General features: G+C 40.1%; 1 protein-coding gene across 6 annotated transcripts in view; it reads right to left on the reverse strand.

Moving 5' to 3' along the window:
- Positions 1–619: 619 nt before the first annotated feature.
- Positions 620–18168, reverse strand: part of LOC126094782 (trans-1,2-dihydrobenzene-1,2-diol dehydrogenase-like) — an 86454-nt gene continuing 68905 nt past the window's right edge. For all 6 annotated transcript variants that reach the window (XM_049909344.1, XM_049909339.1, XM_049909338.1 and 3 more), the window contains exon 6: positions 620–1149. In XM_049909344.1, the coding sequence (XP_049765301.1) occupies positions 1043–1149 (107 nt within the window). In that variant the 3' untranslated portion in view covers positions 620–1042. The remainder of the gene's footprint in view (positions 1150–18168) is intronic.

The raw sequence follows: 18168 nt of genomic DNA on the forward strand, positions 1-18168 counted from the left end.
GACACAACATCTCTTGTTGTAAGTAACAATAAAGGTATTTGACAACATTACTTAATTGGACAGATAAAAAAATCTACTCAAGTGGCGACAGAACACACAAATAAAAAGACTGTTGTAATTGGCAAGCTTTTGGAAGTTTGTTTTAGGGTCTCATTCTTAGACATACCGTGCAGTCTTGGAAAGACAGTTTGAAACACATGCTTGTATCTGGAAACTTCAAGTTATGAGCTATGCTCAGGAAGCACAGTGTAAGATAATTGATTTTTCTGTTGTGGTTGACTAAAATGAACATTTCAGAGATCCTATTCTTACATAAACTGATAATCTGAGAAAGAACGTCAACACTTCTCCACAACCTTCACATGCCACAAAAAATCTTTACTAGAACAATAACTGGTATTTTCAAGAAAATAAGGCATAGTTACATTTTACTTCTAATTTAAGTTTTCAAAATACTGATGGATTAAAATAATTACTTTTTTACATACTTATTGTTGATATTTTGTGACGCACATTTATTGCAACAATACATAATTTATTAGCAAAAATGTAAAATAGTAATGTTTATATACACCAAGGAAATTTGTTTAAATACATTTCTCATATATAAGTTATCATTCACACTAGTACAAAATACTTCTGAGCAGTTATTATATTTAGTGACAGCCAGCAGTTCATACTCCTCATAAATGCAGAGGCCATGAGAATAACACTGTACAAATACTGTAAATGACACACGGTTCCATGAAGGACAGATCACAGTTCTCCTCAAAGGTACACAAAAAACAAATCAATAAATAAACTGGACAGTCAATAAATTTATGAAGACAACAAAGACTGAGAAGAGGTCACATACTGTTCTATTTTTCCAGTGTGATTGATGAAATGATCACATTACACAAAGTGTGTGAGATGAGAAGTGTTCATGATTACAGAAGACGACGTGCCTATATCTTTGACTGACCCATGAATTCAACATTTAGTGTTTTCCTCAGATGTTCAAAATAAAAGGTTTGTCTGAGACTTTAAGTGATAAAACTTTCTACTCATACAACTCGTATTTCACTCCCAATATTTTCCTCAGTTCATCTTCCAATTCTGCCAACAGTATGCTCTCATCATGTGTTATTTTAGGACTCTCCAACAGTCCTGTAACATATCAAATGGCATAGTTATAATTTCTACATGTACAACAAGTTGTTTGATAATGCACAAACTGCATTCAAAATATAAGAAACATTATGGTGTTCAGTATCAAATCCAAAATGTTGAGAACAAAGCCTTTGTTCCAAATTACAGCAACTTAACTGTTGCTCCAACTACTTAAAACACAGGTAAAAGGATGAATATTTGTGCAGAAAGTCATCTCAGTTTCACTCACAATTCAGACAAATAATGAAAGTACAAGAAATGCAACATTATACAGAGACAATCCTCTTAAATATTTAAAAAGTAATATCCATTTGCCTTGCAATATCTCTACGAACCCAACAATTTATATAAAAGTTACAGAGGGTTTTATTACAGGAAAGCACAATGTCAGAATCATTTTAATATTGGAACTTGTGCAATAGAAATAAAATACAGCAAGAAGGAGACAGCAACAACACTCCATGCCCTGAGTTGAAATTTAACAGCTAGAGTCAATAATTTTGAAGCATTTACAGTTATTAACAACAATACTGAGTGTGTAAAAGACACATCAAAGCAAAATTTACAAATATTATAAAATAAAAACACAAAAAAGGCATAAGATGAAACAAAAAGTGCAGAAGAGAGATGGTGAAAACAAAAAAAGGGCAGAAGAAAGATGACGTAAAATTGGAAAAAAACTGCATTAAACGAAGGCTTTAAAAGGAAATGAACATTGATTAAAAACATAAAGAAAGCAAGAAGTGGAAAAGCAGGAGGCAATGAGAACACTACATAATGTGAGGTTTGGTACTACGAAAATACGATGAGGGACATATGAATCGGTGAAGAAGAATCGAATGAAAGCTGATACAATGTGGGCCACTTTATGGTAACTTGACGTCAGTACAATAGAATTTGTTGCAATCAGTTGCATTAATGATATAAAAACAGACACACTGCAAATTATATGGATCTGAAACAGCTACAGCAATATTGTTCTGCCACCAGGCATTTCCCACAAACATGCAGACCGATAGTGTCTGTATGTATCTGCTTTTGTTTTGACTGACTGAACAGATTCCTCTACAAATGCCATTAGAATTTTAATGTTATATAAGCATACAATCAAATAGAAGTGTTGATTAATAATTTGCCTCTTTCATTATTACTTTACTGTCAAACTGAACATTATCAGGCATAACCATTCTTTAAGTATGTCTCTCCCTGTCTTTTTGCAGGCAAAGGTCCCAGGTTTGAATCCCAGTCTGACAGACAGTTTTAATCAGTGTAAAGATGGCTGATAGCTGGGAGAGAGAGAGGCAGCAGGTGCACAAGATAGGAATCTGACATCTATGAGTTCATTCTGGTCACAGATGGGAAAATGGTATGCAACATATGGTGGTGTGGAGAGGTGGCTTGGCAGGGAGAGATAGAATAGAGGAAAGAGGTAGGCTGTGAGGAAGAAGATGTGGATGCAGGATGAGTTAACTTATAGACATGGGGCAGGGGAGGTGCTGCATGTGGGGCAGCAGGGGGTCAGGACAACTACTAGACCAAAGAATGTTTTGAAGAGAAAACTCCCAGCCACATAATTCAGAGAAGCTGGTATTGCAAGGAATGGTCTGCATGACACAAGCTATGAAGTGGGCTTTGAAATTGAGCATGTTGTGCTCAGTAGCATGTTAAATCCCTGGATTGTCAACTCTGATTGGCAGTGGTCATACATTTAAGTGGACAACTAGTTGGTAGTCATGCCCACATAAAATGCTGTGCAGAAATTACAGCAAAACAGGTACATGACATGACTGCTTCCACAGGCGGCCCTGTCTCTTGACAGAATAGGATAAGCCTGAGATGGGACTGGTGTGCGTGTATTGAACAAGTTTTACATAGGGAGCAAGTAAGAATGGCGTAGGATGTTATGTAGATTGGGTGAGGTGTGGAACACCATTCTGGGAGGAGTGGGGAGGATTGTAAGTGGGTGTTCCTCATTTCTGAGCACAATGATAAGTAGCTGAGGCTATGTGAAGGATATTGTTCAGTTGTTCCTATCCGCGATGATACTGGGAGATGATCTAGTACTTCTTTGCAGCTTGCTCCTGGGGTTGTTTGGAGTGGGAGGGGGGCGGGATGGTTCCTGTCAGTGAAAGCCTTACTAAGACCTTCCTCATCATGGACAATGGATTGCTTGGCACTGCAGATTAGATATCAAAAATGAGATGGGGACAGTTGAGAGTCGGCGAAGGAAGTGTGTGTGGCCAGTCTATAGGCAATGATATTTTGGTGTGGAAGGGATAGCATCTGTCAAAATTCAGATATTGTTGATTGTTAATAGTATATAGACAATGGTTTGGATGGAGCTATCTGAGTGATGGAGGTCAACATCCAGGAATGTGAGATACTGGCCTGGTGAAGTGGATGGGAGAGGTGTTGAGGCTGTGGAGGAATGAGGATAGAACATCTTGGCCCTGAGTCCAGATCATGAACTGAACCTGACTAGAAATATTTTCTCTAGGTGGCCCATAGGCAGGTTGGCATAGGAGGATACCAAGCAGGTGTGCATGAGCATGCTGTATATTTGTTCGTTATTTTCTCCTCAAAGGAGAAGTTGTTACATGTGAGGATTAATTAGTTAGGTGCGTAAAGAATGAGGTGATTGGTTTGAGGTTGTAATAACGCTGAGGGGAGGTAGTGTTCAACAATGCAAGGCCATCCACATGGAGGAGGATAATTATGTATACAGAGATGGTGTTAACAACGACAAGTACTGATCTAGATATCAAAAATGAGATGGGGACAGTTGAGAGTCGGCGAAGGAAGTGTGACATGCCTTTCATATTGGAATCTAGGCTGTGGGCAATGGGTTGGAGGTATTGGTTAACAAGAGCTGAGATCCTTGTGGGCTGAGCATTGTAACCAGCTACAATGGAGTATCCAGGACCGTTATATTTATGGTGAAGTTCTGTCTTGCCTGTGTGTCTAGTGAAGGCTTAGTGTCTCCACCATCTGGTGATCTGTTGCCTTTATTACTCAATTATTTATAGTCCACCAAGGATTTTCCATTCCTATATGTTCGTAAATGAGTACTTTCAGATATGCTCGAGTGTGTCATGCTAATTGTAATTTACTAAAATCAACTGACAAGTGGAAAAAAACTGTTCACATATACAGACTTCAATCTTGTTTATCTCATCTAGCCATCCTCATCTGGGTCTTCCAAAACCAGTCCAAGCAAATTACTGTACTTACTAACCTGCCATGATCAACAGCTTCCACTTTCCTTACCCATTATAAAGATATGCAAAATGAATCAAATTATTACACCATACTATTGATGGTAGTGTTGTAGCTGTTAATTTTGTCTTGGAATTTCATAGTTCATTGTGTTACTATCTTTATCTACATACAAACTATTATGAAGTGCTTGGCAAAGGATGCTTCTCATTGTACATGTTGTCAGGGATTTCCATTTCTGTTCACATAAAGAGCACAGGAAGAATGAGTGTTTAAATACTTCTGTGTATGGTGAAACTATAATTGTGATATCTTCTTTCAAAAAAGTTATGCTGTTTCTGTGACCTTATGTAATTGACACTGAATAAAAATGAACTACTTCTATCTCGTACAATCGTATCACTACTTTCAAACCTCTGACCTATCCACTTCCATTAAACAAAGGTATGTAATTAAGTTTGTAAATACATGTTTATAAAACTGATGAGACTCTAGCAAGAACAAAGGATGTATTTTGTCTGCAGTCCACTTATACAAGGACAAGAAGCTGAGAACTAAGATGCAGAGTGTCACCCATGCCATAAGCAAGCCACAGGGCATGTTAACAAATGACTTCTAGACTCAAAAAAGAAGAAGGGGAGGGAAGAATTTCACTAAGCATGAATCTGAGCTCTACCTGACCAAGATAGGCAGATATGCAAATGTAGTGCACAGAACTAATATGGACAACCTGCCACTAATATCAGGAAAGAATGGAGACAACTTTGAGATGATGAGAGAAAACTGCAAATGAGAACTGGACTATGAAATTATAAAAACAGATTAACTCTTTCACTGCTTTAGATGTGTATGCATGTCCTGTTCCAATGTTCCCCAGGTGCTGTGGACATGGATAAGCACGCCTCTAGGGTTTTCCTACTGTGCTATTGACATCTGTGTGCGTCCTGAGCTGGCAAACTCTCATTGCTGTGGACAAGTTACTTCTGTATCTCAGTAAATAAAATACGTTTTGAGTATTGACCATACAAAATGTGTGTTTCTTTGTGCACTATAATTTTCAAAAAATCCTAGTTTCTATATCTTTAACTATTTATGAAATATGACTATTGTTGTGACCAATATTGTTAAAAGGATGGCTCCTATTTAACATATAGTGGGGATGTTGACCTCAGGGTCTATACGTGGACAAGGAAAAAAAATTCCCGGATTTTTCCCGGTTAAAAATACACTTTCTCCCGGATGAAAACACACTTTTTCCGTGTTATTAATTGACAGTATATTTTCCCTCGGAACTGTAAAACTTATCAATTCTTTGAATGGTTATGTTTTTATACATGGGCGTAGAATTTTCCGGCACTTTAAAAAACGAAACTCAGGGTAGAAAACCCCTTTTTGGAAAGTGTTTTTTTTTTTTTCTTTTTTTTTTTTTTTTTTTTTTTTGCAGCAATGTGTACGCTGTATATTTTTGTATCACGAAAGTATAAATTCGAATCCCACCAAACACCGCATGTTACTTTCCCAACCATGTAATCGAGATTGCGATACGCTTTTGTAAGCGAGTCATTGCTCACGTCACATGATCACGCCAGCCGGGTCAGCGGATATTCAGAGCGTAGGACACGTAATGTAGTCCGCTAATAGCAACATCACTGTTAAGTAGCGCGGATACACAAACAGGAAAAGTTAATGTTTTAAATTAATATACATAGTGTTGCTACAAGAACAGCAAAGCTTTCACGTATAAAATTGGTCTCTAAGGTTAATAAGCTGCAACAGAAGCTAAGCTTTCACATATAATGTTGATTTTTCTTGTCCGTGTTACACTTTAAGATACATCACACAAATGTGCTAGTAAAATTTTTTGCCGAGTCCAGTGAATTCTTATCAAAGTTTTCCACAAATAAATTAGCTACCACAGAGGAGCGAGAGCTTCCCGTAGCACTACAGCAATTTGCTCATAATAACGACACGATTGTCTGATATGGGCTCGAAATACTTCTAATGGCTCGTCATCAAACGCTCTGTGATTTAAGGAATTCATCGTACATTCTCACACACAGTTCCACTTGCGAAAAAGAAAATTTACTTTTAAAATAACGTTTTTCAAACCACCATTCACAATTTTTCCCGCGACCTGTTTGAAACAGGTTCTTTTCAGCAGTCGTCAGAGCGCGCCAGATAACAGGCGCCACCACGCTGTGGCAGCTACGATGATGCAGGAAGCCCGTATGTTCGTATGTGTAAGACATTAAAAGATCTTACGCTATGTCATAAAAGAAAACAGGCCGAAATATCGTTGTCTAATACTGCGTAAGCTGTTAATACAAATAGTACCCATGACTGGTGTGATTTCTCGATCTGATTACGTTTATTTTGTCACTGTCGGCTAGATAAAACAAAATAGGTCTTTCTAACACTGCAGAAATTGTAACATACACCAAATAAACGAGACTGTTTTGGCACAATTGGTCATTTTTATAACACGACAGAATATAATTCACGAAGACCAACATAAAATGCCTATTAGGCCTACTACAAGCAAACAATTTAATGTTAGAAAATAGTTTCACATTTCATTCATACGCCTCAGTTTCTCGAGCATGAGATCGAAAAGTGGTAGTACGAGATTTTTACTTAAATTTGGAATCATCATGTTCTTCCCTAATTGGTTTGATGTCCCCGTTTCTTCTCCTTCCACGTTCTAACAAACAATCTTGTCATGACTAATTCTGGAACTATTCCTGCCTTTGTTAAAATTTACTCGCCGGTTAACTTCACTAACCCTGCCAGAATCACCGGTTTAGTTATCCCTGATTATTCTCCGGTTAGGCGTTGCTATGTTCGTACAAACCACTTTCCGTGCTACTTCCAGAATATAAGTTAAGCGGCTGCTAGACGGGGACTGTACAACTGGCCCTTACTAGTGTAGCGATCTGGCCAAAAATTTTCTGACAAAATTTCATTTTCTTGGATACACCGAGAAGATAATACGTAATCTTTCTTACCTGTTATTCCTGTTAGTCGTTTATTTCCACTCTGGTAGTCTGACTATGGATTTCGCTAGTAATTATAACAAAGCTGATCATTCCAAACCCAATCAACCACATAATCAGACAGCGGTTGGCGTTCACTCGTTCGGCTTTACTCCGCTCAGCTCGGCTTTACTCCGCTCAGCTCATATAACCTGGTCCCCTTTTGCTTGCAGGAAAGTTTATTTCTAGATGTGATGAGGATTCCCCTGACAGACATCACGTACACTTGGCACGCATTCAAATATTAACTTATGATTCATTCAGAAATCAACTTACAGAATGTGTTCAAAAACCAACAGGGATGCATTTCAACGTGCGCTGGATGCTAGGCTGTTTATGAAATATGATTTTTTTCTTCTCAAGAATATGAATTTGGCGCCCCCCCTCCTCTCCCCGCAATTGTCATTCGGGTCAGATACATCGATTTGCCCCGCCACTCAACTGCAAATGCGCATGAGCCCGCTCGTAACTGCTATAACTAATCTAGTTAAACAGTTGTGACGTCACGCTCATCGGAGACATTTTGTTCTTATGAAGCATTGCATAGTCTTCCTAACGCCTTTGACACATTTTGCTGTTGGCAAACGTTTGTATGAGCACTGTGTTTTGCTGTTGTGTATGGCACATTTCCTTTGCAATTTATGTATTATTTTCATATTTTTTTCTCGTTCACGTTTTATTGTTGTAGTATTATTCTGCAGTAGCGGGATAGAGTAATATCCTTTGTTAGAGTATCGATTCTTACCAGTCAAGATTACAAAAATTTATCTGAAACCTAAAATAACAAAAAATTCCCGGAATTCTAAAAAATTCTTGGGTTTTTCCCGGTTTTCTCCCGGATGAAAAAATTCCCGGGTTTTTCCCGGATCTCCCGGTTGTCCCGGGTCGTATCACCCTGTGACCTGCAGATAGGCATAACAAAAAGACTGTCAAAGTAAACTTTTGGCCAACAAGGCCTTCATCAAAAATAGATGAAACACACACACACACACACACACACACACACACAAAACCGCAGTCTCTGGTTGCTGTTATAACCACTTTATTATAGATTTGCAGAGACAGAAATGGGTGTGTCATGCACAACAGTCCGTAGGGTATGAAAATCAATAACTTGAGAACAAAATGAGATATGATTCTGCTCCCAATATTAAATAAAATTTCAGTAACTTATCTACATTTTGTATACTGCAATGTATGAGCTAAAATCAGCCATACACAGTTTATGCACTGCATACTTACCTCAGCAAACTCTTTAAAATTTCATGCAATATTTTACTTCATTTGATGCAGCAGAGTAACCATGACATATAATGAAAAGAAATTTAGTTATTTATTGTGTGAAGATATCAGACACTAAGATGTGCAAAAATCACATTTTTTCAGTGAATAGCTTTCTTCAAACCTGATGATAAGTATCCCAGAGCGGCTGGAATGCCATTTGGTGAGCAGTGCATACTGGGAGTGCTTACTGAATCATTGGGAGATGACAGACATTAAAAAATCTAAAATTCATACATGGGAAAGATAAAATTTCACTTGCTCACTCAATTGTATGCACATTCCTCAAAATATCCATTCACAGTCACATGGGAAGATAAAAACTTTAAAATTATTAATACAGTCTTGCTTAAAATATTCAGTTCAGGACAATAAAACTAATGATAAAAAGCTAATTCAATAGCTTGTGGCTAGCTCATCATTTGCCAAATAAATGGGTGTGTTAGCCATCCTGAAGTACACTAAAATCTCGACCCTGACAATCCAGGGAGAAGCAGTGAAAGGAGAGAAGGTAACCAATCACTGTAGAGTCGGGGCACTGAACAGCTGATATACACGTAACAAGACTGAAATTGATGCTAAGGTGTCAGACACTATTCCTCAGAGCCAACAGATCAACAAAAACAAACGCACACACAAATGGGATAGTGTGTGATTTTTTGACAATGGTGCAGTTGTTAGATTTAATGAGATAAACTATACCTCAGGCGAGTTACTGTGGTTTTCTATTTAGAATGCTACATTACAATGCCCAAAACCTTGTTCTTCCCAGAACCTTGATGACACAGGTGTGCAATGAGGAAAGTATGGTTTCAACAGATTGGTACAACTGCATACACAGCTTATAATTCAATGGCTGTCTTGGACTACAACCATACCATATGCACTCGCTTGTCTCTTAGGTACCTCATGACTTGCTAAGTGCTTGGATGATCTGAGGCCACACCAGAGCATTGATGCCAGTCACTACAGGTGTGTTGCTCACTTGTACCACTGAAATGTATCTTCCAGTGTTGAGTCAGAAAATGCTTCTGGCAGAAAATATTTCTTTGAAATATGAATTATTATGGAAATTATGAACTGTGTACATAGTATTAGTTGTGAGAGATGTGACTGTGCTGAATTCATGTTGTACAAAGAACTATAGCAGTTCCCAGACAAACTTTTGCTTACTACAAATAACTGTAACATCATTGGACATCCCTCTCACAGCTATTACAGAAAAACTACAGAAACAAAATACTAATTATAGAGCTAGTATATCTCCTGAGGTCAATCTAGTTGTAACATTAGGATCAATAAACATATTTTCAGTACATTCATTTTACTTCTTACAGAAGTTGTTCAGATGAATGCATATTACATATTGAGTTAGTAAGAAGAAACTTTCTAAAACTTTATTTACATTTCCAAGAAATTGAAGACAGGATAAAGAAATCTGGCATGATGATACACTTATTTGGAAAATAATGAGAGAGACTACAACAACGTCATTTGAAGTACGATTGTTGTAAGTGGTTAAATTAAGTGGCTGTTCTTCATCCTATGTTAACTGAAATAGTGTAGAGGAAAACATTCCACGTTTGTGTGTGTGTTTGTGTTTGTATGTGTGTCTATCAACATGCCAACGCTTTTGTTTGGTAAGTTAGATTCCATGACTTACCAAACGGGAAAGCGCTAGTAGATAGACACAATAAAAAACACACACACAAAATTTCAAGCTTTCGCAACCAACGGTTGCTTTGTCAGGAAAGAGGGAAAGACGAAAGAATGTGGGTTTTAAGGGAGAGGGTAAGGAGTCATTCCAATCCCGGGAGCGGAAAGACTTACCTTAGGGGGAAAAAATGACAGGTATACACTCGCGCGCGCGCGCGCGCGCGCGCACACATACACACACACACACACACACACACACACACACACACACATATATACAGACACAAGCAGACATATTTAAAGGCAAAGAGTTCGGGCAGAGATGTCAGTCGAGGCGGAAGTACAGAGGCAAAGATGTTGTTGAATGACAAGTGAGGTATGAGTGGCGGCAACTTGAAATTAGCGAAGGTTGAGGCCTGGCGGATAACGGGAAGAGAGGATATATTGAAGGGCAAGTTCCCATCTCCGGAGTTCGGATAGGTTGGTGTTAGTGGGAAGTATCCAGATAACCCGGACGGTGTAACACTGTGCCAAGATGTGATGGCCGTGCACCAAGGCATGTTTAGCCACAGGGTGATCCTCATTACCAACAAACACTGTCTGCCTGTGTCCATTCATGCGAATGGACAGTTTGTTGCTGGTCATTCCCACATAGAAAGCGTCACAGTGTAGGCAGGTCAGTTGGTAAATCACGTGGGTGCTTTCACACGTGGCTCTGCCTTTGATCGTGTACACCTTCCAGGTTACAGGACTGGAGCAGGTGGTGGTGGGAGGGTGCATGGGACAGGTTTTACACCGGGGCAGTTACAAGGGCAGGAGCCAGAGGGTACGGAAGGTGGTTTGGGGATTTCATAGGGATGAACCAAGAGGTTATGAAGGTTAGGTGGATGGCGGAAAGACACTCTTGGTGGGGTGGGGAGGATTTCATGAAGGATGGATCTCATTTCGGGGCAGGATTTGAGGAAGTTGTATCCCTGCTGGAGAGCCACATTCGGAGTCTGATCCAGTACTGGGAAGTATCCTGTCACAAGTGGGGCACTTTATATAGGGGAGTATTAATTTTCATTTTTCTTTTTTTTCCCGCTCAAGGTTTGACAACTGGTTGACAAAGTGGAGAGTATCACAAAAAGCTGTTGACATTGATTGCCATAATAATTACGAAAGCAATGTGTTCTCCATAACTTTGTGATGGAAGATGGACAATCTTCCATAACTCAAGAAGACAATGACACACATTTTTCGCTAAACTCTTCGCCTTTGAATATGTCTGTTCGTGTCTGTATATGTGTGTGTGTGTGTGTGTGTGTGCAGCGATTGTATACCCGTCCTGTTTTCCCCTTAAGGTAAGTCTTTCCGCTTTCGGGATTGGAATGACTCCTTACCCTCTCCCTTAAAACCCACATTCTTTCGTCTCTCCCTCTCCTTCCCTCTTTCCTGACGAAGCAACCGTTGGTTGCGAAAGCTAGAATTATGTGTGTATGTTTGTGTGTCTATCGACGTGCCACTGCTTTCGTTTGGTAAGTCACATCATCTTTGTTTTTAGATATATTTTTCCCACGTGGAATGTTTCGAGTATTAATTTTCATTTTTTTTTTTCGCTCAAGGTTTGACAACTGGTTGACAAAGTGGAGAGTATCACAAAAAGCTGTTGACATTGATTGCCATAATAATTACAAAAGCAGTGTGTTCTCCATAACTTTGTGATGGAAGATGGACAATCTTCCATAACTCAAGAAGACAATGACACACATTTTTCGCTAAATTCAGTTCAGAAGAACCTCAGTGTAGATATACAATAAGTGCAGTAAATATTAAGAGTATCTTGGTTGATTACGTCAACAGGGGTGGCTCGGTGCCCTGGCAAATGAACTGTCTGCCTCAAAACATTATTTAACATGATGGTCATTAGATGAATTCATTCAGCATTGAATTTATTACAAAATTAAAAATACTGTAAATCAATATGATTACTATCTTAATTACAAATGTTAATTAATTTGTAGCTGCTTTCACAAATAAAAATAAAACCAAAACTTAACAGAGCTGCCTGTTTTCCTCTGCAGCACCTTCCCACACTTTCTTTAAAACCATTATGTTTTTATGAAGATCATGCACTGGATCCCACAAACATTCCCTTTTGAAAACAGCCCATATTGACGCTTCGTTATCCATGGTAGAGCAGAAGCAAGTGAAATTACATAGTCAGCAACATTTATAAGGTAGTATTCTCTCTTAAACCAACAGGCGACACACCAGGAAGAACAAACATGACCATTCATTTAGTGAGATGTCAAGCAACTGACTTTGTCACCTAGCAATCAGTGCGGCCAGTCTCATAGGCTCACAGCTGTTTGTTTATAAAGATGAGTCACCTGGTGAGACCTGAGGTAGCTAGGCACCAATCCACATGCATCCAGTGTGGCCGTAGCCATATGCATGATCAGTTTCCCCAGGTCACCTTATCTCCAGATAAGGCAATCTTCATTCACCACCTTGCTGCTCATAATCACATTAACTAAGTTGCTGATATACCCCAATTTTGTATGGGTGTTAATGATCATTGTGCAGAATTCTTCACATTGTTGACTCGTTAATCCCTAAACTCACAGCACACCCAAGATCTGACCATTTATGGCTCTGTATTGCAGATGCCCTAACTTGTTTGTAGTACAATGAAGTTCAAAATGGACGTCTGGTTACAGCCATCAAATGGAATTCCAAATCTGAGTACATTTACTGATCTGGTATTGAACAAGTCATCAAACAATTTATCAAACAATTTATTTTAAGAGACTATGACTTACAGCTTTTAAGTACACTGTGTCACACGAATAAAGGGTCACTTTTTTGAACCCATAATTGTCTATCATTGTGACACAGATGTTTGAAATTTGGCTCAAAGATGCCTACAGCCTTGCTCTGTGATGGTGCAAAAGCATGGCACCCTGTAATGTCAATTTTGGACTCGGCAACAGTTCAAACAGCACATGCGAAGAAAATGCCATAGCTTACAAGTTCCTGTGAGGTGTAAGGTGGTCTAATGATGTCACATTGGCCCCAAATTTCACCTCAGTTCTGTACAGTGTCACCGTGGACATATCACACTCCTCTAATTTACACTTCACCCCTTCTTTTGATGCCCTTGTGACGGAGAGCGAAACGGTGGTGCCCAGCACTGATTTCACATGGTTTTCTTATGGGTGGTCAAGGAAAACATTTTAGACATACTTCCACTCACTCACAACCAACATGAAAAGGCCTCAGGAGGTGGCATAAAGGGCATCAATGAAAACACCACTTCCCATGGGGCATAGACTCCCACAGATGGTTCGCAGCACGATGAGTAACAGGATGTTATTCTTGACAACATTTGAAACTGCTGATACCCACAGAAAGATTCAACCCTTCTGTAAGGACATTTTGGGTCTCCAACCCCATTAAAAGTGATCAGACCCCTTTGGAGTGTAATGTGGCCATAACTTTCACTCTAGTGTACACTGTGGAACCAGTAGGGACTGTTCAAACCATTTGACAGACTCTGAATGTGATCCGAAGCAGCAAAAGGGTGTTTATCCTTCCTGTCGTATGATCATGAAAAAAAGGGGGTGGTGGTGGTGGTGGTGGTGGTGGTGGTGGTGGCGTTGCAACAATGAATGACATGTGTATGAATAAAACGGCAAAGAGTCCCTCGAAGATCTCCCATTTTGGATTTTGGCAACGCTCTCAGTTCTACCTGAGCATCTTCATTGAGCACTTCAAAGATGTACCTGTACACGTTCAGCTGAGAGGCACTCTGCTGCTGTTCTAGTGCCTGAGGGCGTACAAGCCCTTCAACACCCTTTAGGTTTCACATGCTATCACAGACAAAGATAGTAATAAATCAGAAATGAACAACTGCCTCCCAACGAAATCACTGGGAATCTGCTTTAATCACAATGGTGGCTTGTACAATTGTCGATCATGTTGCAGTAGCATTCAATGGAGTTTTCCAACTCATTTTCTTTAATTGAGGCCGCCAGGCAACAGTTGACAATAAATGTCAGTAATTATGGTTACAGAAGTGGGAAACAGAATGTAGTGCACAATGCATTCTTTAGCCCCTTATACACATGAAAATACATTTCATGGATGGGTGAACATTTGTGTAAGAAGAGTTTGCTTTTCTATTAATACCAATGCAGTCCTTTCATGTTTCAATGACAATATGGAGGTGCCATATTTCAAAATCAGTAAAATATTTGGATAAGAATAGTCACTGGTGCTCCTGAGACAACAAGCAAACTGAGATGCACATATAGTCACTCAAAATTTTTGCTATTTTCGCTTACATAGCACACACTGTACTTCCAAGCTTTGCTTATTCCATGCAAATCTAGCACAATAGTTGATTGGTCACTATTCCTTACATATTTCAACTCGGGGGATGACTGAAGTGTATCATCATAATCAGAATGTATTCTTAAACATCCCATGGGTGACATTTCTGCATCGCGTTTAATCACTCACATAACAGTGGTCCCCTTTGACATGGCAATCTCACAGTAAACAGAACAATAGTTTGAAGACACTACCGCAACCTCTGCATTTCTATTAAGTCTCAAAAAGCAAATATAATGAAAATGTTAGTTGTTCTATAATTGATACGGCGTAAAAAAACCTCTTTGAATGTAGAGCTTTAAAGCACATTTACAAGTGGAACATACCAAATAAACAATGATAGCTGATAAATTGTCTTAGCAAAATATTGCCACACTAATGAACATACATGCTATAAACTTATGCACTTATCTAATAAATAATTTGTGGTACAGGTAAATACCATGAACAGACATTTAAGTGGATGACATTAACAAAAACTACCACTCCATTTACAGTGTCAGAAATTGGCTTCAAAAATCAAAAGGCAAGTACACTTAAAATGAGCCTTTTATATTCTAGTTGCAACATAACTTTGATAAAATGAAGCAGTTTTTCCATTTCATGTTATCAACTTCAAAATCTTGTTTCTCAGAAGCTAAACACAGTTATATATATATATATATATATGTCTTGTATGTATGGATGGATATGTGTGTGTGTGCGAGTGTATACCTGTCCTTTTTTCCCCCTAAGGTAAGTCTTTCCGCTCCCGGGATTGGAATGACTCCTTACCCTCTCCCTTAAAACCCATATCCTTTTGTCTTTCCTTCTCCTTCCCTCTTTCCTGATGAGGCAACCGTTGGTTGCGAAAGCTAGATTTTGTGTATTTAACAACCATTTCGGCTACTTCTAATAACTTTAACTTTATTTCCACTTCCGTTTTTCGCACATCACTGATCATTTTAGCCGCTCCCCACAGGTTTTAACGTCATCTTTTCTACAATTGTTAGCCCCATTTTCGTAATCTTTCACCACAACACCACTCCTTTAATACGTTTTTTCGAAATTTTCTCGAATTTCTCCGTCCTTTAACGTCATTTTAGCCGCTCCCCACAGGTTTTAACGTCATTTTTTCTACAATTGTTAGCCCCATTTTCGTAATCTTTCACCACAACACCACTCCTTTAATACGTTTTTTCGAAATTTTCCCGAATTTCTCCGTCCTTTAACTTGATTTAGCGGCAACACAACCACCTAACCTTTTTGCACATCGCTGTCTACCAACCCAAGTTCAATACAAGATCAACTTAACCAACACTTTTTCGCCTTTTTTCATACCAGATCTCCAATTGCTTTCTAGTTCACCTTTATCTCTCCCCATATATTTCTATCTTTCTTTTTCATTTCAACCTCATGTTAAACTTTCCACCTTCTAATACCATGCCACCCTCACAACACCCCCACAACGACCCCATTAAGTTTTATTTACATTCCCTCCGCAAGCATGCCTTCACCCTAGCCAGATTACGCTCACATATTTTATTTTCTCAGGCTTGTCTGACATTTGGCATAACCCCCAAAGGCCTCACACTTAAAGTTCCCATCTCTGGTTGCAACCCTTCTTTCCATCAGTCCCTATACCAGTTCCAAACTGAACAATCCATTGCCCTCACCCACCTAATCCTTCACCTACACATCAACTCAGCCAATGAACACACCCGTCAACTCCTATCCTTAATAAAAGTCCTCAATCTTTCCTCTCCCACATCCACACCGGCTATTCAGAGCATCCTCCTACAGGCCAACCGCCAATTAGAACAGCATGCCACCCTTCACCTCAAAAAACTATCCAATCTCCTGGTTTCCCACCTCCGGAAAGGCAACTCACTCACCCTTCACAACCTTTCCAGCAAACCTCAACCACCTCTCATTGCACACAAACCCAGTCTCTCCCATCTATTCAATCTCCCACTTCCAGCTCCACTCCCTCCAAAACCTCAAAATTCCGATCAACACAATCTGGCACCACAACACCCTAATTCAGTAGTTAACCTTTCCTCTAAACCTCTCTCCCAATCCGAAACCTCTGTCCTATCCAAAGGCCTCACCTTCAGCCCCACTCCCAGATTCAACCAAACAGCCCTCGTCAAAGATTTACTGTCCTACACTCGTACTCTCTGCTGGAAGTATCACTTTGCCACGAAGAAAAATGATCCTAATCCTACCCCTAATGATCCAACTCCCCGAGACACTATCCAAATTGAACCCTGCCTGGAACAGTTCCGTCCTCCGTCACAGCGGGACCCACCTCCTCTTCCTCAAAATCACCCTCTCCAAACCTTCCAGGAATTTCTGACTTCCAGCCTTGCCTCTCAATCCTTCTTAAAAAACCTTAATCCTACTCCCAACATCACCACTGCTGAAGCCCAGGCTATCCGTGATCTGAAGGCTGACCGGTCCATCGTCATTCTTCCGGCGGACAAGGGTTCCACGACCGTGGTACTTGATCGTCGGGAGTACGTGGCTGAGGGATTGCGTCAGCTTTCAGACAACACCACATACAAAGTTTGCCAAGGTAATCCCATTCCTGATGTCCAGGCAGAGCTTCAAGGAATCCTCAGAACCTTAGGCCCCCTACAAAACCTTTCACCTGACTCCATCAACCTCCTGACCCCACCGACACCCCGCACCCCTACCTTCTACCTTCTACCTTCTCCCTAAAATTCACAAACCCAATCATCCCGGCCGCCCCATTGTAGCTGGTTACCAAGCCCCCACAGAACGTATCTCTGCCTACGTGGATCAACACCTTCAACCCATTACATGCAGTCTCCCATCCTTCATCAAAGACACCAACCACTTTCTCGAACGCCTGGAATCCTTACCCAGTCCGTTACCCCCAGAAACCATCCTTGTAACCATTGATGCCACTTCCTTATACACAAATATCCCGCACGTCCAGGGCCTCGCTGCGATGGAGCACTTCCTTTCACGCCGATCACCTGCCACCCTACCTAAAACCTCTTTCCTCATTACCTTAGCCAGCTTCATCCTGACCCACAACTTCTTCACTTTTGAAAACCAGACATACCAACAATTAAAGGGAACAGCCATGGGTACCAGGATGGCCCCCTCGTACGCCAACCTATTCATGGGTCGCTTAGAGGAAGCCTTCTTGGTTACCCACGCCTGCCAACCCAAAGTTTGGTACAGATTTATTGATGACATCTTCATGATCTGGACTCACAGTGAAGAAGAACTCCAGAATTTCCTCTCCAACCTCAACTCCTTTGGTTCCATCAGATTCACCTGGTCCTACTCCAAATCCCATGCCACTTTCCTTGATGTTGACCTTCACCTGTCCAATGGCCAGCTTCACACGTCCGTCCACATCAAACCCACCAACAAGCAACAGTACCTCCATTACGACAGCTGCCACCCATTCCACATCAAACGGTCCCTTCCCTACAGC

The sequence above is a fragment of the Schistocerca cancellata genome, chromosome 8 (genome assembly GCF_023864275.1).
Source record: "Schistocerca cancellata isolate TAMUIC-IGC-003103 chromosome 8, iqSchCanc2.1, whole genome shotgun sequence".
NCBI lineage: Eukaryota > Metazoa > Arthropoda > Insecta > Orthoptera > Acrididae > Schistocerca > Schistocerca cancellata.